The 27,903-nt window shown below is 39.8% G+C and overlaps 2 protein-coding genes across 3 annotated transcripts in view; one reads left to right on the forward strand and one right to left on the reverse strand.

Annotated features, from left to right (window-relative positions):
* Window positions 1-15,773: 15,773 nt before the first annotated feature.
* Window positions 15,774-22,170, reverse strand: LOC121315827 (cyclin-dependent kinases regulatory subunit 2). Its single transcript, XM_041250301.1, has 3 exons — window positions 21,992-22,170; window positions 20,459-20,586; window positions 15,774-16,505 (listed from the first exon to the last, which is right to left on the reverse strand). The coding sequence occupies exons 1-3, from the start codon at window positions 22,048-22,050 to the stop codon at window positions 16,462-16,464; spliced, it is 231 nt and encodes a 76-aa protein (XP_041106235.1). The 5' UTR covers window positions 22,051-22,170; the 3' UTR covers window positions 15,774-16,461.
* A 104-nt stretch (window positions 22,171-22,274) lies between these two features.
* The window catches only part of LOC121315808 (SHC-transforming protein 3-like), a 54,885-nt gene continuing 49,256 nt past the window's right edge, over window positions 22,275-27,903 (forward strand). The window contains exons 1-2 of one of the 2 annotated variants that reach the window (XM_041250281.1): window positions 22,275-22,331; window positions 23,622-23,662. The gene's annotated coding sequence lies outside the window, so the exon portion shown is untranslated. Of the gene's footprint in view, window positions 22,332-23,091; window positions 23,663-27,903 lie in introns of those variants that run through there. The other variant, XM_041250288.1, reaches the window with a different exon arrangement.

The following is a 27,903-nucleotide window of genomic DNA, read 5'->3' on the forward strand; positions in this document are numbered from 1 at the left end:
AACTGCCCTGGCGGTGGAAGGCCTGCAGACTCATAGGCTAATTTAATAGCATCCACTATCCAGTGGGAAAGGCGTTGTTTTGACAACGGCTGACCCAGGGTCTTAGAACCATGGCATATGAACAGTTGTTCTGTTTGCCTCACGGTCGTTGTACGGTCAATATAACACCTCAATGCCCGCACAGGGCAGAGCATGTGTAACCGTTATTCCTCTGCGGAGGAAAGGGGAGGAGGATGGAACGCCATAAGCTCGACCGGCTGGTTCATGTGGAACGGAGATATAACCTTTGGTAAAAAGGCTGGATTTGGGCGCATGGAGACATTAGAACCGTCTCCTGCGAAGCGGATACATGAAGGGTGCACTGACAGTGCATGTAACTCGCTGACGCGTTTTGCTGACACTACTGACAGCAAGAACGCAGTTTTTATAGACATGAGCTTCATATCCACTGTATGGAGAGGCTCAAACGGTGCCTTGGTAAGGGCTTCTAGCACCACGTCAAGGCTCCATGACGGTAAGTTGGTTGTTCTTGGAGGTCGCAAGCGTCTTGCGTCTTTAAGGAACTGAGATGCCAGAAAATGGCAACCTGGTAATAATCCGTCAATTCGTACATTGCAAGCTGATATGGCGGCTAAATACACTTTAAGTGTAGAGGGAGACTTCCCTTCATCTAACAGTTTCTGTAAAAACTGTAACATACTGCGACCTAGTAGAGGGCGACCTAGCACTCTGGATGGTTGAAATTACCGCCGTCGAAAGCCCTAAGGCTGACAGGCGCTCCTGCTCAGGGGCCAAGCCCATAGCTGCATGAGCTTGAGGTTCGGGTGCCAAAGCCGTCCTTCGGCCTGGGACACTAGGTCTGTTCGCGGGGGAAGCTCCCGCGGTTGACCGTGCATTAACTGCACCACGCTTGGGAATCATATTCTCAGAGGCCACCGAAGAGCGATCAGAATCACTGTCGCTTGCTCTACCCTGACTTTCTCTAAGAGGGCGGGGAGCATCGGAATTGGTGGAAACGCATATAGGAGGACTGGCGGCCATTCGTGAGCTAGTGCGTCGACTCCTAGGGGGCTGTCGGGGTCCCTCACCAAGAACCATAGGGGGCAGTGCGTGCTCTCTCGTGAAGCGAAGAGATCTACTTGCGCTATGCCGAACCATTCCCAGATGCGCTCTACCACCTGAGGGTGGAGACGTCATTCCCCTGCAAGAGGGCCTCCTCTGGATAGGAGGTCCGCTGCGTAATTGGCTCTGCCCGGTAGGTGAACCGCGCGCAGAGTGGTCAAACGCGGCTGTGCCCATAGCAACAGCCGTGTTACCATTCGGTGAAGGCGGGGGGACCGTAGGCCGCCCTGGCGGTTGATATACGCCACAACCGTGGTGTTGTCCGACCGTACCAACACGTGCTTGTCTAGAAGCACCGGCAAGAAGTGCCGGAGGGCGAGGTCCACTGCCTTGAGTTCCAGAGCATTGATGTGGGCTGACCTCCAGGATCCTGACCACATTCCACGGGTCCCTGAACCGCTCCAGACTGCTCCCCAACCTTGGTTGGAAGCGTCGGTCATAACCACTTCCCTCTGGAAGATGGGACCCAGGCGAACGCCCTGGTGGATGTTTGCCGGAACTTTCCACCTGCGTAGTGCTTCCCAGCAGGTTCGGGATACCGTCAACCTGCGGTGTTTGTCTCTCCGCGGATGTAATGCGAAGGCATTGAACCAGGCCTGTAGAGGTCTCTGGTGTAATAAGCCCAAGGGAAGGGCTTGTGAGGTGGCAGCCATCAGCCCCAGCATGCGCTGACACAGCTCCATGCTGATTGTTTCTCTCAACCTGAACAGGGAGAGACACCGTTCCAGCGAGGCAACTCTTTGTGTCGACAAGGTCACTTCCGTGGACACTGAGTCCAGATGCAGACCCACAAATTCGGTCTGTTGGCTTGGCACGAGGCGGCTCTTCTCTGAACTGACCTTCAGACCCAGCCGCTGAAGATGGTTTGGAACCATCACTGTGTGCTATGCCAGCGGCTCCTTTGACTGCGCGCAGACGAGCCAGTCATCTAGATAGTTCAGCAGTCTGACGCCTTGAGCCCGCAAAGGTGCTAGAATAGCGTCCATACACTTCGAAAAGGTTCGAGGAGCTAGTGACAGACCGAATGGGAGGACACAAAATACCCTGCTCTGGAATGAGAAACGCAGATACTTTCTGTGAACGTGAAAGTACGCATCTGTCAGGTCCATGGTGGTAAACCAGTCGCCGTGTCAGACTGACTGGATGATGTGCCTGTGCGTAAGCATCCTGAACGATAACCGCCGTAGGAATCTGTTCAGTACTCGCAGGTCTAAAATAGGGCAGAACCTGCATCCTTTTTGGGCACTAAGAAGTATTTGGAATATAACCCTTGGTCGATCAGAGCAGGGTCTACTTGTTGAATGGCACGCTTCCTGAGCAGTGCCTGTATCTCCACATTCAGAGCTGAGGACTGAACCGAGTCCTTCACTGCTGTTACAACCACCCCCCTGAAGGGTGTACCCGGTGGAAATGGTCTTGTGCACCCAGATGTCGTTGGCGCACTGTTGCCAGAACTGGAGCTGCGGAACATTACAGGGGTGGGCTAATAGCTGCCTGGGTGTCTCAGGGCTGCTTTGGCTGTGCTTGCTCACGAGGGGCCTGGCCAGCGCCACGAGGACGTGACCTGCCACCTCCTCTAGGGTGCCATTCTACGCGCCGCGGTCCAGAAAATGGAGGCTGACCGCGTGCTGCTGCAGCTGATGGAGGTGTCTTAGCACCACGCGGCCGCGGTAGGTACTGTGGTGGTGTTTTTCGCCACTGATGCTCCTGTTGGCGCTTAGGCTAGAAGGGCTTATGCGGCCACATCTTCGCCATCTGCTGAGATGCCTCCCGGGCTTTAGCAGAGCACTGCAGCATCTCCTCCACCGCTGGGCCAAACGTGTGCCCCGGTGTGATGGGGGCGTCTAGCAACGGGGCCTTGTCAGGCTCTTGTACTCTCACCTGCGAGAGCCAGAGCTGCCTTCTGGCGACCACTAGGGACGCAATACTCCTGCCCTGGGCCTGAGCATTTAGCTGGGCTATTTTAACAAGGAACTGGGCGATCAACGCCAATTCCACCCTCAAAGACGCCGAAAGGTGCTCAGGGAGGTCTTTCACCAGCGACGCCTGGTAGACTGACAGGAGGCTGGCCACGTTGGACAGTCTGACCTCCTCTGTAGCCGCTGCATATCCCTTCTTCAAATGAACCTCCGTAATCCTGCACTGTCGATTAGGACATGCAGGGTCCTTAGTTAGGACTAGGACTAGGGCCGCGAAGGCGACATTGACTGGTGGAAAAGACGCCAGTCCCGCCTCACTCGCTCCCTGCATGGCAAACGTGGAAGCTTTCCGCGAGGTTGCCGGTGAAGAGGCTGGGGCCCCCCAGGTGGATTGCACCTCCTTAATAAAGTCCGGGAAGGCTGGAAGCGTCCTGAGCTGTGTAGACCGTACAGAGGGCGACTCAAACAGCGATCGCCGAGGTGGTTCTACGGCTGGTCACTCAACCCCTAGGTGGCGAGTTGCTCACTCCACAAGTGAACACAAGGGGTCATTGGTGTCCAACACCTCCAACTCAGTGTCCAGCTCTGAGCTGTGAGAGGTTAGTTCGGCTTCCAAACTATCCTCCTCAGCGGGAGGCTCGCCTTCCGACGCATCCCTGGAGATTGCATCTGTGTCCCAAACCCCTTGGGGTTGTTGGTTGACTGGGGTTGGGCGGCTGTCAGCCCGACCTGTGCGTCGGTGGTCTGTGGTGTTCTGTTGGATGCGAGACCGTGATCGGGGAGGGCGTTCCCTGTGAGGGGAGGGGCCTCGGTTTCAGATAGGCGGGCTATGGGAGCGTTCCCGAGCACGTCTATGCTCTGGAGATCTCTGACCAGCTGTAAGCTGGGAGGGGCTCCTCAATAGCTGCAATTTTACAGGTGGTGTAGATGACAGAGGAGATGACACCGTGCAGGACGACCCAGAGGAAGGGGAGTGGCTCCCCACTGCTTTCCTCGCCCTCTGGCGAAGAGTGCGCTGTTGAAAATTAGCACACAGCGAACAAAACGATCTGTCTGCCAAGGCAGACGCGGCGTGCTCTGGTCCCAGGCATGCCACACAGTCCTCGTGCGGGTCGCTCGCTGGCAATTTAGCCTGGCAGGTGACGCAACGATGAAACCCAGACATCTTGATGATGGGGTGCGTCGCTGTATCTTGATTAATGCTCCGAACATCGAGGTACGTGTACCGAGCAGCGAGGCGTTGAAATACCGAGCGTCGAACGCCGAAGCGTCGAGCGTCGAGATGCGTGTGCTGAGCGTCGGAGCGCCGGACGTCGAGGTGCATGCACCAAGCATCGAGGTATTAGGCTGAGCGTCGGAGCGGCAAGCGTCGAGGTGCGTACACCGAGCGTCGAGCACGGGCGCGTCGAGCGTCGAGGTGCGTGCACCGAGCATGAAGGTATAATGCACCGAGCGTCGAGCGCGGGACCATCGAGCATCGAGGTGCGTGCGCCGAGTGTTGAAGTGCCGAGCATCGAAGTACGTGCACCAAGCGTCGATGTATTAATGCACCGAGCATTGATCGCGGGAGCGTCGAGGTGCGTGCGCCGAGCGTCGATTGCGGGAGTGTCGAGGTGTATGCACCGAGCGTCGAGGCATCGATGCACCAAGCATCCAACGCGGGAGCGTCGATGCACCAAGTATCGAACGCGGGAGCGTCGATGCACCAAGCATCGAATGCGGGAGCATCGAGTGCCAAAGCGCCGAGCGTCGAGGCACCGAGCGTCGATGCACCGAGCATCGATGCACCGAGCGTAGAGGTGCGTGCACCAAGCCCCAAGCGCCGAGGCACCAAGCACAAAGCGCCGAAGCGCTGCTCCAAAGCGCAGAGGCGCGTGTACTGAGCGTAAAAACGCTATGCACTGGACGCCGAAGCGTCAGCTGACCTGCAGAGCGGAGACGCTAAGTGCTGGTACACTGTCTTTAGTCTAAAAGACAAAGGAGCTGTGCTATACTTACCTGTTGGTAAGGGGCAAGTGAAGTTGTCGTTGGTGGTAGTCTTCCTTATGTATTTGTATGGTGCAGAATATGGTAGTGTAGCTACCGAAGACAGCGACCATGCAGTGGGATGGACACAATCCGCGGGTGGTAGTTTCAGAGAGACTGCGAGTAGCAATCTAACTCCGGGTCTGGCGCGGGGCGAGACCGAGGCTGCAAAAGTTGCGTGGCCTACAGGCGCGCAACGTGTCCACTAAATTCTATTCAATGCCTGTTAGGGAAGAATAGACAGCAAAAAAAACAACAAAAAATATATATAACAAAATATATATATATATAAAACAGTATTAAGGAATAAGGAAGACAAAGGTCCAACGCGGAAAGAACGCGATGCCAAGGCAAAGCGTGAAAGGAAAAATATAATATAAATTATATATATAATGCTCAAGGAGCAAACACTGAAATCAACTTAGAGAAGGGGCAGTAGCCAGATTCTCAAGTTCAAGGCTGTCGAATACAATCAGTGAAGTAAAATCTCACAGAGCGAACTTACGAGCTCAGAGTCCTACAGAGGCTGAAGGCAAAAGAGGAAGAGAGTCTCCGCGCGCTGCGTATAGTAAGCTCCCAGGGGGGCGGATTTACACATCAGCTCGCCCGGAGGCCTATCGGCAGCTTTGCTATAAAGCTCAGCCAATCCTACTGCCTGATGGCAATATCCCATACCTTGATGGTTATTTTCGAATTGAAAGGGAACTTGACATTTGGTGTCTTAATTGAAAGTGATGGTTTCGAGGAGTCGAATGGGTCAAAGTTCAAGTATATTTTCCTCTAGAGGAATTATTACTTTCTGTAGTCACTACTGTGGTATTGTGCCTTTTTTTTTTTTTTTTTTTTTTAGAATGGCTCAGGATGCAAATATAATCTTTATCCATATTTAATCCACTTCATGCCACCGTCAAGGCCCGATTTAGGTATCTTTGACCCCGGGAAATCATAGCAGAACAACCCCCCCCCAAATACATAACCCTCGCTGCCGGGTCACTCCCCATATGCAAAAAAACCAGAACCTTAAAAAACAGAACCTTAATTTATCACTCTACACAGTACAGCGGCGCCAGAACCGTGTGGGACAGGGGGCCATGGCCCTTGCACTTTTAAACAAAATAAACATGTGCGCTGTGCTAAAACATATAATATAGTCCATATCCTCGGAACAATAAACTAAGCCTTTACTCCGCCTCACTGTACGCAAAGCAGGGTTGCCAGATTTCTACAGTGTTTATAACCCAAGGTCACTTAAAAACTATCACAAAAGTAGCCCTTTTTTTCTTACTGAAACCAAGCTTATTGCTATTAACATGTAGCCCTATGCATAAAAAATCAAAAGTTTTCGTAAGAAAAGATATCTAGTATAGATGTGATAAAAATGACAGACCCCAGCACAGCTCATCCACACGTCATTAAAAAATAAAAAAAATCACACTAAACTCTGAAGGCACAATCAACATTCATACCAGCAACTGGATTACAGTGTGATTCCTTTAATGCTGCTACTGTTTCCCAAAGAAGAGAACAGTTCAGTCTTTTAAAGTTATACCACCAGTCTAACTAGATGATCACATCAATTACATCAATTAAACATCCACATCAATTACACGCACCTTAACAAATTGCAAAAATAGAGCCAAAAGCTTGCATTTTTTTTAAATAAACAGAAAAAAAGTTAACAGTTAATTGAAAGTATGTCCCATGCATTGAAATACAACACATACAAACATTTTTAACTTCTTAACTTCAATCTCCTCGTGCAAGGGCCAGCTGTTATCATCATACAGGTGTATCTCAAGTCCATTTTAAACATGTACAAAGAAAAAAAGGATGTACAAAAGAAAACATTTTTACTTTGTTGTTGTTGTTTTGTTTTTTTTTTGTTTGTTTTTTTTAGTTTCAAAAAAGCTCCTCTGAGTCGGCACCATCTTCTGCTTTATTTCCTTCACAGATGCCGCCTGTAAAGAGTGACAGCATTGTATTGGACGGCTGAAATTGGTTGCAGCACATCTTATTACACTGCATATATGCCATAACCTTAAGAATGTTTTCCAACAATTTCTCTTGTATTCGGTTTCGTAGTTTGGTTTTGATTAGGGCCATTTGTGAAAAAAGCTCGTTCCACTGATGCATTGCTAAATGGTAGGGCTAAAAGAGATAAGGCAAAAAGACCAAGTTCAGTGAAATATTTATCACCAGCTGAATCAGTGTATTTCGCCACTTCAACCCAGATCTATTCAATTTGGCTGTCTTCTTCAGTGTGTACCCAGTGTACATTGTTTAAAGCTCACCAAGATCTCCATTGTATAGTGGCAAAAATGATAAATTTGCCAGCTGTGGCTTTTTGGAACTGAGTACAACAGCTGGGCTGAGAACGGTAAGTGACTTAAGTTGCTGGATATTGGGGGGCAATCTTTGTTTTATCTCTTTCAGAAACTCGAACATGTCATCTCTGCATCTGCGTTTGACATCCTCTGCTTTCTGAGGTTCGATCTTTGATTCTGACAGTTCTAACTGGAACTTGATCCCGAAGTCCACTGCTGAAAGTGGCAAGCTGTTTCTGTCGGACGTTATGTCAAAATCCATTACAGAAGACCATGTTGGAAAATCGTGAGGTTTCATGATTCGTTGGATCGAACTGCGGTAAAATGTCATTAAATCAGCCAGAAGTCTTGCTGGATTGGCGCTGTCAAGCTGAAACAGCTTGTTTATTCTGTTGACCTCACTGACAACGGGCTGAAGAAAAAACAGATCCATTCTGTTTAAGCGGTCTGAATACATCCGATACAATAGTTCAGCATTGTAGTTCTTTTCAGTGTCCTTTGTAAATTGAACTTCAGCTCTTCGTACTGAGAAAGCACTCGATCAACACACTGGCTAATTCCGAGCCATCATGTGTCAGCTAGCTGTAAAATCTTTAGCTGGGCTTCACCAACATTAACTGTGGCAGAGATCGCGGTACTTATTTTGACGCGGAGTGCTTTGGGAAAACCACGAGTATGTCTGTAATACCATGTACTCAATGTTTCGAGAAAGTACGTCCATTGCTTTAGATGCACTGACCTGCAGTGAATGACAAACGCACTTAATGTACACAGTTTTTGGATTCACCTCTTACCTTTGTTAGTACCGAATTATTTTTCCCACACATTGTACTGCAACCGTCTGTTGCCAGACCAATGCATCTTTACACTTTCAGTTGGTTTTCTTTAAGAATTTGAATAACGCTGTTGCAATGCTGTGAGAATCACCGGCTGGCAAGCTAACAATCCCGGCAAACGATGTCACGCTTTTTAGCGGTTTGGATATTTCTACCGTTTCTTACTATGGCTGTTTTTTCACTGTCAATTAACACAGTCGTGCCTCTCTTGTACACTCGCATGGTCTTGCACAACATGTTTTTTTATAGGGAAACAGTTTTACCTTGTTTGTCTGCACTGCAGCGGGTAGGCTGCAAATATATATATATATATATATATATATATATATATATATATATATATATATATATATATATATATATATATATATATATAAAACTAGCCCCAAAAACCACGAGACCTCTTGAAAGTAGACCAAAGAGTAGCAACCAGCTACACCTAAATATTTCCCGCGGCTATCTTTTTAAAGTAGCCCAATTCCGCGGGAAAACCGCGGACCTGGCAACACTGACGCAAAGGATCCCGGTAGGTAAAGTTCACGTGAGGTCTGACGTTTCCTGGTGCTTTGCACACAGCGTAAAACGTCACTCATTGAAAAGTGTGTTAGACCTACAAATCTGTATGACTGTTAGAGTAAGACAAGCAATCCTGAACAAAAAGCGAGAAAAACTTCGGAACCCCAGTTAAAAAAAGCTGATATATGCTAAGTTGATTTTTTAGGGTAAATCTCCATCGTCAGCAGTAAGTAATGCGAGCTCCGAATCTGACACGGGCTGCTGCTGTTTAAAGTCTTCAGCTTCAGCATGTGACATTGAGACAGAATCAAGCATAACCAGACCAATGTATGAATGTAATTCAGCGTGCTGCTGTATCAACGACTCCGGTAAAGGCATTCAACTAATAGTACCTAAGAAAGATACAGCAAGAGTGTATGGAAAAGGAGAAAAGGCTCGAGAAAGACATTTTAATATTGAATGGTATAAAAATAGGCAGTGGCTTGTTTTATGTAAAATTCGAATGGTAGCTTATTGCGCAATTTGTCGATTTGCTGTAGCTAAACAACGTGTTACCTTTTCAAAGTGTGGCGATTAAGGATTTATTAAAGTCAGATCAAATAACTGGAAGAATTGTCCTTCAAATTTGGATTCATATGAAAATTCATATTTTCACAGGGAGTGTTTGCTAAAGCTCAATGATTATTTGAAACAAGTGCCTGTGAATGCACAGCTCGTCAGTCAAAAGATTACTGTTCAGGAAAAGAACAAGCGATGTCTGTTAGAACAACTGCGCTGTTTGCAATTTAAGACAGGGTGTCGCTGTCCGAGGTCAAATAGACGAAGAAAATAACTCCCGAAAGTTAGTCATAAGAACATAAGAAAGTTTACAAACGAGAGGAGGCCATTCGGCCCATCTTGCTCGTTTGGTTGTTAGTAGCTTATTGATCCCAAAATCTCATCAAGCAGCTTCTTGAAGGATCCCAGGGTGTCAGCTTCAACAACATTACTGGGGAGTTGATTCCAGACCCTCACAATTCTCTGTGTAAAAAAGTGTCTCCTATTTTCTGTTCTGAATGCCCCTTTTTCTAAACTCCATTTGTGACCCCTGGTCCTTGTTTCTTTTTTCAGGCTGAAAAAGTCCCTTGGGTCGACACTGTCAATACCTTTTAGAATTTTGAATGCTTGAATTAGGTCGCCACTTAGTCTTCTTTGTTCAAGACTGAACAGATTCAATTCTTTTAGCCTGTCTGCATATGACATGCCTTTTAAGCCTGGAATAATTCTGGTCGCTCTTCTTTGCACTCTTTCTAGAGCAGCAATATCTTTTTTATAGCGAGGTGACCAGAACTGAACACAATATTCAAGATGAGGTCTTACTAGTGCATTGTACAGTTTTAACATTACTTCCCTTGATTTAAATTCAACACTTTTCACAATGTATCCGAGCATCTTGTTAGCCTTTTTTTATAGCTTCCCCACATTGTCTAGATGAAGACATTTCTGAGTCAACAAAAACTCCTAGGTCTTTTTCATAGATTCCTTCTCCAATTTCAATATCTCCCATATGATATTTATAATGTACATTTTTATTTCCTGCGTGCAGTACCTTACACTTTTCTCTATTAAATGTCATTTGCCATGTGTCTGCCCAGTTCTGAATCTTGTCTAGATCATTTTGAATGACCTTTGCTGCTGCAACAGTGTTTGCCACTCCTCCTACTTTTGTGTCGTCTGCAAATTTAACAAGTTTGCTTACTATACCAGAATCTAAATCATTAATGTAGATTAGGAATAGCAGAGGACCTAATACTGATCCCTGTGGTACACCGCTGGTTACCACACTCCATTCTGAGGTTTTTCCTCTAATCAGTACTTTCTGTTTTCTACATGTTAACCACTCCCTAATCCATGTACATGTGTTTCCTTGAATCCCAACTGCGTTCAGTTTGAGAATTAATCTTTTGTGCGGGACTTTGTCAAAAGCTTTCTGGAAATCTAAATAAACCATGTCATATGCTTTGCAATTATCCATTATCGATGTTGCATCCTCAAAAAAATCAAGCAAGTTAGTTAGGCACGATCTCCCTTTCCTAAAACCATGTTGACTGTCTCCCAGTACCCTGTTACCATATAGGTAATTTTCCATTTTGGATCTTATTATAGTTTCCATAAGTTTGCATATAATAGAAGTCAGGCTTACTGGTCTGTAGTTACCTGGTTCAGTTTTGTTTCCCTTTTTGTGGATCGGTATTACGTTTGCAATTTTCCAGTCTGTCGGTACCACCCCTGTGTCAAGAGACTGCTGCATGATCTTGGTTAGCGGTTTGTAAATTACTTCTTTCATTTCTTTGAGTACTACTGGGAGGACTGCCCCAAAACAGACGCAGATAATAAAGGGCATTTAGTACGTTGCGGATTGGATATGGATAGTATGAGGACAGACTTAACATGGTGCATCGGTCCTCCAGGGCCAGAGCTCAGACGTAACTAAACGAAACAAAGACGTTAACCAAAAAGTTGAAGAGCGTCACGTCGCTATGATGATGGAATTGAGCCTCACCAATGGACAACTCGGCGGACTATTTTAGAAGCATTGTTTTCAGCTGATTGACTTGCTCACCACTGAACTGAACCTTAGATTTGACCAGCCCACTTTTGCAGCATTGGAAAACTGTTCATAACTGCGATTAATGGTCAGTCAGTTAGTCAAATACCAGAAAAGATTGTGAGTACATACTCCGGTGACATTGCAATCGAGACATTTAATACAGTTTGCAATGCTGCCAGATCTTTTGAAAACTCACAATAACGCGTCAACGATGTGTATCACAAACATCACAAAAATTGCCACCATAATGGAAATCTTGACAGAAAGACCAGACATGAGCGCTCTGTTTTTCACAAGTTGATATCCTTTTAAGAATGTACCTTACTATCCCAATGTCTAATAATGCTACTGCTGAGCGCAGCTTTTCGTGACTCCGACGGATGAAAACGTTCCTGCGATCATCCATGACTGAAGATCGTCTGAACCACCTGCTCTTCCTTCACATTCATAAACATCTGACGGATTCTGTGGATCTAAAAATGTTTTACGGAACTTTTGCTTCGACAGTGACAGGCGTAGTCAGTGCTTTGGAAACATCTGAAAAAGTAAGAGGTATTTAACGAGTTAAAAAATAAAATTGCATTACGTTTTTTTTTTCTTCTTCTTAATATGTAACGTTTTGCTTATCTGCTGCAGCCCGTTGATGGTGATTATGTATTTATTTTTCTGACGCTTTTTGCTAGAATATTTATAATTTAGTTTTACAGTTGTTAAATACGGTGCATTATAGAGTTTCTGACAGAGATTTGTATAAACTCAATTTTGAGGGGTATGTTTTCTTGGCCGTTTCAAAACTGAATTGGACTGCATTTGGCACTCTTGGTGTCAAGGTTTATATACAGTGGCTCTCAAAAGTATTCACCCCCCTTGGACTTTTCCACATTTTTTTGTGTTACAACCTGGAATCAAAATTGATTTAATTAGGAGTTTTTGCCCCTGATCAACACAGAACAAGTCCACAATGTCAAAGTGAAAAATAAAATCTACAAATTGTTCTTAAGTAATTACAAATACAAAACAGAAAATAATTGATTGCATAAGTAATCACCCCCTTGAGTCAATATTTGGTAGAGGCACCTTTGGCAACAATTACATTCATGAGTCTATTTGGATAAATCTGTACCAGCTTTGCACATCTGGACACTGCAATTTTTGCCCATTCTTCTTTGCAAAATCAAGCTCCGTCAAGTTGGATGGGGGCCTTTGGTGAACAGCAATTTTAAACTCTTTCCACATATTCTCAATTAGATTGAGGTCCGGGCTTTGACTGGACCACTCCAGGACATTGACCTTTTTGTTTTTAAGCCAGTCCAGTGTGGCTTTGGCTGTATGTTTGGGGTCATTGTCCTGCTGGAAGATTAATCTTCTCCCAGGTCCCAGGTCTCTTACAGACTTCAGCAGGTTTTCCTCAAGGATTTCTCTGTACTTTGCTGCATCCAGGCCCAGACGCAGAGAAGCATCCCCACAGCATGATGCTGTCACCACCAAGCTTCATGGTAGGGATGGTATTGTCAGGATGATGTGCGGTGTTAGGCTTACGCCAAACATAACGCTTAGCGTTGAGGCCAAAAAGTTTTATTTTGGTTTCATCAGACCATAGAATCTGCTTCCACTTGGTCCACATGCTTTCTGGCAAACTCTATCCGAGATTTGATGCAAGTTTTTTTCAACAGTGGCTTTCTTTTCACCACTCTCCCATAAAGGCCAGTTTTGTGAATCACCTGGGTATTGTTGCTGTATGCAGTGTCTCCCAGCTCAGCCATGGAAGACTGTAACTCCTTTAGAGTTGCCATAGGCCTCTTGGTGGCCTCCCTGACTAGTGCCCTTCTCGCCGGGATACTCAGTTTTTGAAGATGGACTGTTCTAGACGGATTCACAGTTGTGCCATATTCGCTCCATTTCTTAATAATGGACTTTACTGTGCTCCAGGGGATATTCAATGCCTTGGAAATTTGCTTTGAATGTTCCTTCGACTTCATGATGCCTTTTTGTTAGGAAATGTACTAACCAACTGTGGGACCTCCCAGAGGCAGGTGTATTTAACCTGAAATCATGTGAAACACCTTAATTGCACAGGTGGACTCCATTCCATGTGACTTCTAAAGACAGTTGGTTGCACCAAAGCTTATTTAGGTATGTCGTAGCAAAGGGGGTGAATACTTACTTATGCAGTCAATTATTTTCTGTTTTACATTTGTAATTCATTTAGAACAATTTGTAGATTTTATTTTTCACTCTGACATTATACTTTTTTTTGTATTGATCAGTGGCAAAAACTCCTAATTAAATCCATTTTGATTTCATGTTGTAACACAATAAACTGTAAAAGGATGTTTCTGTAGTATTAATAATGGAGACACTCAGTAAAATGATGCAATGCAAGTGCAGAAGTAAATATATATATATATATATATATATATATATATATATATATATATATATATATATATATAATTGTTGTTTTTGTTGTTCATACTATAGTTATATGTTAAATTACAGTTGCAAGTAGCATGTTAATATCCCCACCCCACCCCACACACACAAACACACTTTGGTCTTGGCCCTCCATTTCTACAAAGGTTCAGGTGCCCTTGACACAGTAGTTACATAACGTTAACTCGCAAGTTGCAATGGTGAATGTATAATGCAAGTATCATCTCTAACTTTAGCTTTAGAAATGTATTATATATTAAGAAATGTTCAGTAATATCACGCTGTTGGAGTCGGGGACTACGAAGCGAAATAACATCACTTCACATAAAATTATACACAACCTTCATAGAACGTATTAACTTAAACATAAAAAATAAGCATTATATCTTGAAATTATTATTATTATTAATAATAATAATAATAATAATAATAAGAAAACATCCTGTTTCATAAACTTTTTGATTCTATAATAGTTGCTGCTAATAATAACAATAATAATAATAACATCTGTAACACTGGGAGAAAACATCCTGTGTTTCATAAACTTTTGGATACTATAATAGCAGCTTCTAATAATAATAATATATTTATTTATTTTTATATTAGCACCTTACATAGTGAACCACCATCACAGAACACTTTACAGAGGTAGGCTGTGAAATAGCCACTTAATGCCCTATATCCAGCGACCAAAATATCAATGCCCAAATCATTTTAATCTTTAATTAATGGTAAATGTGATCATTCAAAGCAGAAGTAATAAAACAACCAGAAATTAGCTAAATAAAATCAACAAACATTTCGACTTCTGATTTAATTAAAAGGCACTCTTTGATATTTCTTTATACCCATCCCAATCTGTGCCTTTCAACAACTTTGTCCCAGATTTCTTTTGAAAGTGCCTTGGTGCTCATAGTTGAGTCTTTGCTTTGAAATGCACTACCCAGCAGAGGTAACCTACAGAAACCGCTAGAATTTAACACAGGTGGAGACCACTTAACTTGGTGTGTTATTTTTTATGTCAATTGGTTATACTTGAGCTAATTTAAGTTTACTTTTACAAGGTGGGTAGCCACTTATCCAACCAAGTTATTTCAATTTTTAATTTAACATTTCTAGAATATTTTTTTCCATTTGGAAGTTGTGGGGTAGGTTGTGTAGAAAAAAAAAAAAAAAAAAAAAAAAAAAAAAAAAAAAAATTAATTTAATGCATTTTAATTCCAGGCTATAAACAAACAAAAGGTGACAATTTTGAATGGTGGTGTAGACTTTTTATAGGCACTGTGTGTGTGTGTGTGTATGTATATATGTATGTGTCATCTGTTGGTATAAGCTTTTTCCAGACATCCTGCCAGTTAATAATAAATGAAAAAAAAAGAAAAACTTAATTCCAGGCTATAAGGCAACAAAAGGTGTACATTTTTAAAGAGGGTGTTGACATTCTGTAGGCACTATGTGTGTGTGTGTGTGTGTATGTATGTATATATAGATATAAAACCCAATGTTAACACCCCCCCCCCCCCCCCCACACACACCATCATAATCCCCCCACAATTACCCCAAATATCCGGCAATTGTGTTGTTTAAAATAAAACATGTGGCACTTTCTTTGTCAGTTTTGTTTAGTTTGCTGGGTATAGGCAAAGAGAGCGAATTAAAGACATCTTTACGCCTCTAAGTAAATTCTCTCATAAAAGTTTATGTATTTGGACATTTTAAAAAGTAGAATATTCCAAAACAAATAGCCTACAATGTGCACCGTACTGTATGTGTATAACGTTTATTTAACCAGTATATTTGTACTTAGTTTCACCAAAACAGACATTTTGTTTTTAGCTTTTAGGCTAAAGGTTTGCAAGGAAGATAATTAACTTTGTTTGTTCTAATCAATTTGTTTGAGAGAATATGGTTACTGAATCTTGGCTCAGAATCACTTTGACAATTGTAAAACAACCCTCCCATAAACATAACCCACTACAATTTTTTTGTTTGTTTTTGCTTTGTTTAAAAAAAAAAAAAAAGTGGCTAAATCAATGTATTTTATTGTAATAGATTATTCAAAGAATTGGATAAGAGTGGAAGTGTGTGTGGTGGGGGGTATCTTCTGACATCTCAAAAGGTAAAAAAAGAAAACAGAAAAAAAACAATTAAGCCTGTGTACTACCCTAAGTAATTTGAATCGACGAGCACCGTGTTACTATTAACAGCTGTAACAGTTTACCTGAAAACTGACTGTGAAAAGAAAATGACAATGGACAGAAATGGAGAAGTGGTTAAACATATTTTGTAAGATAGTCAAATGTTTCTTCTAGCTATACAACCTAGTTTTACACATTGCCATTAAATACACTCAGCAATGGTACATTATCAAACATGAATGTACATGCAACAATAATTTTATTGAAAACAAATTATATATAAAGCTGTTTAAACAAGTTTTACAAAATAAGCCATTGAAGACACATGGTAACACAAATCTGACATCTGATGTTTTGTGTATTTAATGGTTAGTTTCTTCCCCTCACACACAAACAGAACACATTGCCAAACTCCTCTGTATTAAACCAAGCTCTGTTGCTGTGAAGAATACAGCCCATGCACACGGGTTGATTAATTTGTGCACTCCCAAGTATTCACTGAATACCACATTATATACAATGTCCCAAAAGATTGAAATGAGGATTCCAGAACGTCACTCAATTTTTTGGAAGAGGTCTTCTGAATAAAAGAATGTGTGGTTCTGAAAAAGAAAAGTAAAAACAAATAATGAAATTAGTAAATTCCAAAATGAAATCTGAGTATATAAATTATATTTATATATAAATATTATATATTGATAGTTTTGGAGAGATCCATTTACTGTTAGTAATCCATTCCCTCTTTAAAATTCATGTATATGTCAAAAACAGACCACAACACAATAAAAGGCAACGTGAACGTCTAGTATTAAAAACATATATATTTTGTCGTGGTGTGCGATACGACATGTTCGCTTGTCGTATCGCGTATGGTGTGTGGAGACCTTAAGACTGATATGCAGATCACTGACTGCGGTCTCAAAGGAACATTAACAGTGTAGGCAATATCAAAACTTTTAGAAGTGAAAAACTGAAATATTGTCCCATACAGCTAATGATTACACAATAGTTGTACTCAAACATTTTCCATTCTCACCAATAATATTTATACACACGTGCCATACCTTATTCATGTTGGCCCTATCGTGAAGTGCTTTGAGATGTTCTTGTAATAAGTATTAAAGTAGGGCCCTACCAAATTCATAACATTTTTCAGTTTCAGCTTTTTAAATCCATTTAAAATTTCAAGGTGGTGTAACAAAGTACATATAGTTAAAATATTCTGAAATATTAAGCATTAACAGGTCACACTCTATACTTGAGGGTTGAATGCGAGCGTGGAGCTTGCTGCAGCTGTGTTTTTCTTCATTCCCTGTCACTGCAGAGTAAATTCCTGTCTGTTAGACACAGCTCTCTGCATCCACGGAGTTTGTTACAATTAAAGACAGCACCGAGCTAGCCTTGCAAGCAAGCCCAGGTAAAGGAGGACGGGTCTGTAGCTGTAAATTCAGAAGCTAAAAAATAGGAACCGGGAAGTCTATGAAATTACTGGCATTCATTAAAAGATTAAGTAGTGGGGTTCCAAAAAATAGTGCGTTACACATCCCCATGTGTTGCTACAATCGTTTAAATAACGTACCTGTAATAATTCTTCTCGTTGAATCCTGACAACTTTAAAGTCTGTTTCAAAGCTCTTTTCAAAATGTCCGCTCAATTGCACCGACAGTGTAAGGATTATTGCCCACAAGTTATATTTTTCAAAACTCCACTGCTTACTCTTTAGCACAGTTTGCAATTTCTTTCCAAGTATCTTTTTTGTATTTTTTTATTGATCACTGCATTATTCTTCCTAACACAGCTTTATATTTATCATACAGTTCAATTAGCTTTCTAATTTCAAAGTCACCAAAAGTTTGGCATCCTTTTAGCACATCTTGCTACATCTATTTTATTTCAGTCTACAACATTAGAACTCTGGAATTAGCGGAAAACAAGGCAACAATTTAAAACAGCAAAATTCATAACTACAATAAGCATTTTATTACAAGCAATGTAGGATTAATTAGGGTCCTTACATCTGATATGCAAATCTTAACATGAATACGCCTGAGTTACAATGTAACATCTGACTTAGGGTTTAAGACTGACTTAAGACTTGAACTTGCATTCCTGGGTTGCCCCAATTGGATGCAAGTGTTAAACTAATAAACAGTTCTAGGCAGGGCTGTGTTCAAAGGTTAGAAGTTTGTTCGCTAGCCAGGAATACAAACTTAGTTCTAAACATTCGACAGTTTGTCAGGTGGCATGCACTAGAAGTTTGTTTCCCCACTGTTACTGTTTGACAATGTGTGAATACTATAAAATCACATGCAAATTTCAATCTTTTGATTTGTATAATGCATATTATATAAACAAAAGTTGTACTAAAATCCACTACCAAATCGTTATACATGGCAACTCTATTAGGCACTACTGGAGCAGGGTATATTGTGCCAAAGCATAGTTGTTGTAGTGCTTCAGTAAAATATATACTGAATGCCTAGTGTACAAGACAGAGTAAGAGAAATGCTATAGTAGCATGTGTTTGAAACACACAAAACATACACCAACACTAATCATTTTAAATTTAGAAAACTGAGCACCGTCCAGGGTTTTCACCAGCGCTGTTGAGCGTAACGGGCCGTTATGTTGCTACTTGGAAAAATGATGCTGCAATCAGGCCGCTATGCTATGTTTTCTTTGCATAATGGCCAAAAAATAATAATAATCCTGTGAAACACTGTTTATTCCTTTATGTGAGAATTTGGTTTGCTTAAAATACTTGTTTCAGCTCTTAATACTCTTCAGTGAGTTGGTTGTGACAGCATGTTTTAGTTTGGTATGTGTAATGTAAGCGACACAGAGAATTTGAACTTCACTGAAGATGAGACTAGATCCTGGATGCACCCCTGATACACAGCTCTGTAACATCCCACACCGTGTATTTTATCAGAAAACATGCAGATTTGCCATATAATGCCAGACCCTACCATTTACAATACACAAATATTATATTTGCACTATAGCTCCGATTCCCATTTAATAAATTTTGAATAGGTTTGCAGATATATTCATATACTGCATAACCCGTTACATTAGTTTGACTGACGTGGTTTTCTTTCCACTACAAAACGGTAAAGCAAAATTGTGCCAATAGACAGCTATTAGTATACATTAATATTAATGTAACGTGATTTCCACATATTCTTGCAAGCACACGTGTGATCAACTGTAAGTTACGTCTTAATGATGCAACAACCATATGTACTGGAGCAACAACAAAAGCAAAACTCCACAATTAGATGATCACAGTAAAAAGTTTATTGGAATATTTAAAATGTGACATGATGCACGTTGTTAGTATAACTTTTTTAGTAATCAAGAAGTAGCCTATATGATTTTTAATTATAAATAACACAATACTACTCACATGCAGAAACTACCACAATGCAGTAGGCTACGACTGAGAAAAGAACAAAGCGAGACGTGAATTAAAAAATGTTTAGTAAACCTAATATTTATGCTATTTTTGAAACAATAAAAACAGTACAATTATATCCACTTAATCGTAGGCAATTTTAATGTTTTGAAACGTAAAACAGGTTTCTCAGTCAGCATAAACGATAACAATATGGCAAAAATCTATTTTACCCTCCGTGGAATGGCGTCCACGCGTTGCTAGGGAGTATGTCATCCTATGACTCAGACTGCGTCTACCTACTGACAACCATAGATATAGAATATAGGGTCACTTGACAAGTGGAAGTTCACATGATGATAATAATAATAATAATAATAATAATAATAATAATAATTAGTTATCGTAGTAGCAGCAAAGTGTGACAGTGACTGTTAAATAAAGCTTTGCTTTCTCCAAGTCTGCTGCAGTTCTATTAATTGGCTGCAATAAAGTGCTGCTGCAATGCTTATTGTATATATCGCAAGCAGCATCAATTACGTGTACATAAACAACGTGTATTTTTATTATAAAGACATGATTACTGTTCTATATAACATAAACTGCATGTGAATTTTTATTCCATTATATGGATTACATGTAAAATAGGATTTTCAATCAAATAAACGAGTAACTATGGTGACGTCGCCAGTACATTATGCAAATTAGTACCACAGAAGGTTAAAATGTACCCTTCACTGCAGCCCTAGTTCTAGGAAGCTGTGACTGTTGGATTTTAACTTGAATGTTTGCAGAACCCTATTTATCTTCTACATTGTCCTTACCACAACCTTCCCTAAAAATGTAGCAAGCAGCTTCTTTAAAGTTTATTAGACAGTGACAAATTGAGTCAAAGTGCTGCTTCACATTAGCCTAGAAATACACATGAAACTTAACATTTAAAAAAGTATTCTGGCAGTCTCAGCCTAGTTCTTAGAGGATAGGGAAAAAAAACAAAACAAACACATACACATTATTAAGTCTAGCACCTACAGTGAAATATAATTGATGTCTTTCACATCCAGCACATTTTATGAGCACATTTCTTATAAACACTATTTTTAACTTCAGAACTTTGAACTAGTCTGTACAGATCATTTTGGAAAGTTCTGGTTGTACCTGGCTCGTGCATCATGTAGTGAATCCATCCAAGACTCTGCTGTACACCCAGTCGCCTCCATTCTTCTTCTGACATTAGATGGGTTTTTGGTACTTGTTTCGCAAGTTCCTTTGGCAACATAACATGCCTGTAAATTTAAAGAGAGGTGTTATAATGTCACTTCTACAATCTCTTCAAATAGTCTTCTTTCAAATGATCTTCCTTTGAGGATTCTTAAGTCTCTTTTTAAAAGTTTAAAAATAAAAGTAAACATGTAGGCCAATCTAGCCAGACAAGGCTCTACTGCTCATTCTACTCAAAGAAAGGTGACAGTGGCAAACTTTTTTTTTTTTGTTAACATTAGAAAATATGAACAAAGCAGACATTTAACTGACCCTTTCAAATGCCATCTATGAAAATAACTGATCCAAGTGTTGTAGGCAAGAACTTCCTGTACATTTCAACCTCTCTACATGGTCCTGCACTACTTTTAAGAACCCCTTATTGTAAACTACATACTATATACTGTAAACGTAAAGAAATTATAGTAGCTCAATGCACTTATGAACAGCCCCCGTGACAACTTTAAACGGCTCGTTCAGCGAATAAACACAGATGTTAACACACTCACAAGTAGGCTGGCATAACAATATCAATCGTGTGACAAGTCTGCAAGATGTTTAAATTGTTCTTGAGGGCTACCCTAGCGATCTTGACGGGCAGATGCAGCTTTTTATATAATACATGTAATGGACGCCATAGAATTACTCTGGAATGTCAGGGGCCTATTTAAACTAAAGTATGAACAGCATGTTTGGCGTTTTTAACAATTGTGTCTGCTTCGCCTTTCAGTGCTATACTGTAATGTGTCAGAAGGGTACAATACGCAATTTAATAACCCACTGTGTATCTACAGTAGTGCTCACTAAAAAAAAAAAAAAAAAAAAAAAAAAACTTAGCGTCAACAAAGTTCCTCCAACCAGGGTAACGCCGTGCTTCTGACAACCTGAGTTTTCCAGAATTCTAGGATGGCTTAATTTGCAAGAAATACGAACGACACAAAACAGTCACCAACATTAAAGAAACATAACTTGTAAAGGTTGTTTACAGCACCATCCACAATCGTTCTTGCCGTGTTTACCAATCTGTATCTCCCGGTTCAAGAAACAAACAAAAAGCGTGCTACTCATCATAGCTGTACAGCATGGCGGACGGAACAGTCTTTTTTGAACCGGTTCTATAATCGCCAAAGGTTTTACAGTGTTACCTATTGTAACTATTTATATTTGTTTTTGCTAGCGACATAAGCGGACTAAATAATAATAACAATACCAAACACTTATATTGTTTTATATATTGCCAAATAACAGTTTCAAAAGTTTTGCATTACTGGCATTGTTTAATACAAACACACTGCACCATACTTATACACAAATAAACCCGGTTAAGATTTCTAATAAATAATATATTTTACTAATACATTCTCCCGTTCATTTCCGTTGCTTACAAGCACTTTTTAAAAAAGTGCCAGATTACTATAAACACAAGCTTACCTGTATTCGTAGTGCTCGTCGGCATATTTATCAGAATAGTAGATCTGTTTATGAGCCATGTCTTATGGATGACAACTTTAAATTGGAACACGCTGTGTTTGGAAACAATGCGTGAAAAAAAAAAAAAAAATTAAAAAATGTTCTCTGTCTGTCTGTTTGCCTCTGCCGTGTTTCTAACTGACACGGTTTCAAAAGTAAAGTGGAACAGCATCTTGAACAAGGAGGACTGCCATCTGATTGGACCGATAATATCACGTGACTCCGCTCAAGTTTGCTTCGTCGCTGAGCATCACGGGAACGTTACAAGCTGGCCGCCACCAGAGATAATAATACTGATAAGGTGAGGTGTGGGTTGAAGTGGATTGTTATATTGCCAGTTTTCGTACGGTGCAAGACTGTAGTAATGTTACTCCTTAGAAATAAACGCTGTAATGTGTCTATGCCATGAACGACTCGGTTTTGCTATGCCATTTTAAATGTGTTATCTGAATAACTAACTTATTAAACGTGTTTTGTTAGCTACATTCACGAACTGGAAGGACTAGGTTTTGAATGAAAGTTTTAAAGCCATGCATATTCCCACCTGTGTGGTTTGTGTATCCGACTATGCATATGTTCTGTATTTTACTGTATTTTGTTCAGGGGTTTCTTTGTGAAAACAACTTGAAAAGTGTAAACTTTGTATTTTAAAAGAAAAACAAAACCCTAATTTATCAATTCTCAGAAATCACATAGATTACAATCTTACTTTTTTTAGTATATTAATTACATTTCTCAGTGGAGTTGGTAGCAATGGGATATTATAGTGCTAGAATTTAATATATATCCTGATATTTTGTAGGGGTATTACAGTACTGTACATTCTTTGCTGACTCAAGCAAGGAAGTTTGTTGCATGGTTTCACAAGTTGGTTTTACCTAATGAAGCTCAAAGACAGAACGATGAAGAATATTTGACAGACAAAGATATAATTCTGGAGAACCTAGGTCTAGCGTTGTAAACCTTTTTTTTTTTGGTTTGCTCATGTGATTTTATAAAAAGGTTACATTTTCAACCATAAAGATACAGCATTGAGTAAACCTAACCAATCTTAAAATATCTGTGTGTCACTGCTGCTGAATTTTTTATGTTTTATTTTTTATTGTGAATTGCACATGATTTTAGTTGTATCTTGAGAACTGCTCACCTAAACGGTGACTGTGTAGACAAATATCCCCTAACCCTTCTTTGAACAAGCCTAGAAGTTTAAGTTCCCTCCATCTGTCTATATAACTCATACCTGCTAAACCTGGAATTGTTGCTTCTTTGACTCTTTGAGCACTCTGCAAAGCTGCAGTGTGGTTTTTGTAATACAGTGACATAAAATGAGCGCAATATTCTAAGTGTTGTCAGTTTAAAAACAACTGCTGCAGGTGTGTTTGGTTGATGCAGGTTTTGGAAGCAAGTTTTAAGGTGTGAGGAATAAACTGATGCAAAATTGAACATGATTATGGGACACTGTATTTAGGACTACTGGTATTGTGATTACCTTTTAAACCAAAAAGACGTCCTAATGTAAAAAAAAAAAAAAAAAAAAGTCTATTGGTACACATTTTTAACTATGATAAACACTCTTCCTATATCTTTCCAGCACCACTGCCACTCATACACTCAAAATGAGAATCTGCACTGGTAAGTGTGATATTTTCTACTTTAATTTTTTTTATTTAGCTGATTGGGTTAATAGGATTATTTTATGGTGGCTTCTCAAGATTGACAGGTTTTTACAACGGTGACTCCAATGCAGATAAAGAGCCAGTGCTGCACCCAGTCATTCTACATTCTACATCTTTTTTTTGTTGATGAGAGAACTATTATCTGTTGAGGAACACTAAACTTCTAAAACTCTTAGAGAAACTTTTCAGTGTGTCTTTGTCTTCATTTAGTCTTATCTGTATTGTATTTTTAGAGCTGTTTGGTTGCAGGATTCATGTTTTGATCACAATGTGGTGTGAAAATAATGCTGCAAGCACTTTTAGGAAACATCTGCTAAGATATAACAAGAACAATGTGACTCCCAAAGAAAGAAGTCCGGCTTTTGTAAATAGGAAACAAGGTAGGAAAGTCTGCTAACAAACCGGAAGTAAAACAATACACATGCACACTTGGAGGAAATAAAAAACCTGCAATTAGGGAATGCAATGCAATTTGTTTTTGTTTTTTTAAACATAAGCACTATTGATTTGTCCTAGCATTTAGCTACTGTTCAGCATCCATAATGGTTTTCATAAATATGCAGTCCAGGTTTTTAAACATCACATTTCCCAGAAATAACTATTTGACTGTTAAATAAATCAATGACATGCAATTAAGTAATAAACATTTTCTTAAAATATATAGTGTGCAATGTAGGTGTGTTTCCACCTGGTGGTGCTGTTTTATAAACCATAAGGAAAATAACGGAATTGAATTGCAATTACCTTGGCATGATTTTTGGTAATCTTTCTCCATTATTTTTGTGTGCTGTTCAGTGGTGCGAGTTCTGCAATTGTGCAGTTAAATTGTCCAGCCATACCATAACTTTTTGCACATATGTAATGGCAATTACAGTGGTGTTAAGTGCAAACGGTTCTTCCATTCTTAAATACTAACTCACGAGAAACATGATGTCTGTGGTTCGAGGGAACCTCTTGCAACAACTTTAGATACTAGAACAGAGCCCTGTTTTTTTTTTTTTGGTTTGTTTTTTGCATAAGGTTGCACCAGAGGTCCAGCAGTATATTTGGAGAGTCTCAATGGAGATTCATTATGCCAAATCTACAATTAATTGAAATTCTCTCCCTCTCATAAATTTAAGAATTTGTTTTCACACAATTGTTTTTATGTTGTTTCATGTCACACACACAAACACACACTTGCAATACTTGAAATGCTATGCTATCAGTACTAGTGTTTAAAAGCCTGTTCTTTTCTTGGTAATGCACTTAGTGCCTACTTAATATCCTCGGAAATGTATTAGGCCAACCATGTAAACTGATAAAAAAAAAAAAAAAATTCCACACATGAACTCCATTAAAACCATTTCTGGTGTTGGATGATAGGCATGATATAGTTGTGTGCAGGGTACATATTTTTAATTGCAACTGTGCAAACAGGCCAGTGTTTGCTGCTTGTTCAGGTGTGCAGTAAAAAGACACATGGGTGCTATTTTTGACCCAGGGCCTTAGAAAATTGTTTCTCTTGATGGTTTAACGCTCAGATGTAGTGGACTAAATGTAATATAATGCGGGGGATTGGGATACAATTAACAGGCTTATGGAAGTCTTTTCCTGTACAGATGTGACCGTGAACTTAAAGTGCACTTTTTAAAAGGAGGTACTGGGATATTTGTTTATAGTCTTTACCTGTTGAGTGTGCAGACAAAGTAACTGATTGTCTCGGATAGGCAGGGCTACAGTGGTTTCTTGCGTCCTGGTCATTGCCATTCAGAGCTAGATAACTGAATAAGTGAGAGCGCCATCATTTGCTAACCAAGTGGCTTTGAAAGGAAAAGCTGAAGTGGATTTTCTTAAAGGATTAGATTTTTACTGTGTATGCCATAGTCTGTGAAGATGTCATATTGCATTGGTTTCCTAAAATGGCAGAAAAAAATAGCAAATGAAAACTCAAAAAAGGTAAGATAACAACCTATACTTAAAAAAAAAAAAAAAAAAGGCAATACAATTTGTATTTGATCATTTATTGGTTTAAAAAAACAAACAAAACAAGGTGAACATGAAATACAGTTACAAATTTCTGAACTGCATTTACCATTTTCTAGTATTTGTACAAATCTATGTATATTGATAGTGAAGTTTTTTTTTTTCTGAATTATTCTCTGAATGTACATATAATACATACTATATCAAACACCTTTTTGAAAGTCTATCCAATACACTACACGAAGGAATGAATAATGGGGTGTGTTTGCACATGAATTTACTTCTAAGGTTTTCACTTGTATTGTTTTCCTTCTTGCCACCAGTGTACATCTTTTTTGTTTTATATAGTGTATTGTACTGTTAATTTTAATGTTGGGTCATAATTATTCTAAACACATTGGATTTTTATTTTATATATATATATATATATATATATATATATATATATATATATATATATAAAGCACAGTGGATCATACTATAGCTTGCGTTGAGTGTTTTTATTTTTTATAAGTTACAGAAGGCATACTTTTTTTTGTTTTTTTTAAACACAGTAGCAGAGCACTGCTTGGATACTCTTAATTAGTGATGTAAATCAGGCCTTTATGTTTAACTAACAGGTAAAGTATGTGTGTTCTGCTGTGTTATTTTCTTTTCAGTATACATTTATCATATCACCATATCATTCTCAAAGTACTGAACCACTACAAGTTGAGAGAACAGGGTAAGATTCATAGATAGTTAATTGCTTATAAAAACTGAATGAATATGTCAGTGGCTTTTGCAAAGCCAGCATCACGGAAGAGTGGCAAAACTGCAAACAAGATGTTATACTAAGGGTGCTATTCTTGCATCACTGACTGTTAAAATTAAAATGACTTATTACCTCACATGTACAGAAATCATGTGTTCCCCCATCAAACAAACCCTGCTGGTTTAGCTATTTATATGTTCATGAATGTATTAAGATCTGCTGTCATTTAGATAAATTGTAAAGACCCCTTTGTACTGTTTTGTCCTTTCACTTTAGCTTGTACTGGTATTACATTATTTAATAGCACCAGGCATTTAATTTATAGCCTTTAAGAGTTATGAGGGGAGCATGGTAAAATTGCTCCCTGTTGCTAAGTTAGTAAAGTAAGTAAAACATTTGAAAAAATAATTCAAAAATGGTTTTGCTAAAAACATTTTAATTAAGGTAATAGAAATACACATTGTAATTATTAATATTTTCCACTGTAGGGCATGTTAGAAGATGTGTGGTTAGCTAGCAGTTTGAGCCTTTTTGAGCTTAATTAAAAATACAAGGACTGTATTTTCTTATTTGGGTCTTTAGTTCAATGGTCAAAATTTCAATGTTCTAAATTAAGATTGAAATGGGGAATGTTTCCTCTGATTGGTGTGGTGGTGGTAGTGACAAGAAAAAGGTACTAATTGGTACCAAGATAGTACCCCAAAGTCCTGTTGCTACCACAGTATATATATATTTTAATCTTCCCCCTTATATGATGGTACTGATTTTTGAATTTTACGTTTTTATTTTCCACAAAATTGTAAGTAGATTAAGTTTGCAATTAGAACCTGTTTCTCTGTTTTATGTTGATTTTATGGATCACAAATTTGAACTCCTTATTCTGTTAGATTTGATAGTTTTCTACAGATTATATTAACGATTTTTACGAAATTGGCTGAATTTTATTCTATATCTTTTAAAAACAGAAAGGCTATTCAAAATCTAATAACAACAACAAGAATCAAGAAATATGAAGATTACAGTGGGCTTGTTGTGATAGACCTTTGTGATTTTCAATTCTGTAAATGCTGAGAGTTTAAAATATGCTTGTCTGAGATGGTAACAGATTGTGATGTGTTTATTTTTAAAGCACTGTGATGTCTGCTTTTATAGTACCTTGGTAAATTCACACACACGCATAATATACATACTGTAAATATAGATTTCACACTAGGGTACTCAAATTGTAGAATATCCACTTTACATAAAGCTCATTAACAAAAGCAAATGACACTTGCTACAGTATATGGTTGGGCTGACAAACCGTTCATCCTGCTTGTTGCTATGCTGCCTTTGAAACTATGGTTACGACGAAGGGGCTTTGGGGATTGATCTTTATATTTCTTCATTTAAGCAGGCTTTGGGGTTGGGAAGGAAGCAAACTGTTAGTCACAAACCTTAATTTCTACATGTTGAATTGGAAAGTTAAATGTAACATA

The sequence above is a fragment of the Polyodon spathula genome, chromosome 1, assembly GCF_017654505.1.
Source record: "Polyodon spathula isolate WHYD16114869_AA chromosome 1, ASM1765450v1, whole genome shotgun sequence".
Lineage (NCBI taxonomy): Eukaryota > Metazoa > Chordata > Actinopteri > Acipenseriformes > Polyodontidae > Polyodon > Polyodon spathula.

Excerpts from the sequence above, each read along its gene's own strand:
- LOC121315827 (XM_041250301.1), bottom strand. The coding sequence starts at position 22,050 with ATGGCTCATAAACAGATCTACTATTCTGATAAATATGCCGACGAGCAC. Across the intron at positions 20,587-21,991 it reads GACGAGCACTACGAATACAG|GCATGTTATGTTGCCAAAGG; the intron begins GTAAGCTTGTGT and ends TTAAATTTACAG. Across the intron at positions 16,506-20,458 it reads CTACATGATGCACGAGCCAG|AACCACACATTCTTTTATTC; the intron begins GTACAACCAGAA and ends TTTCTTTTTCAG.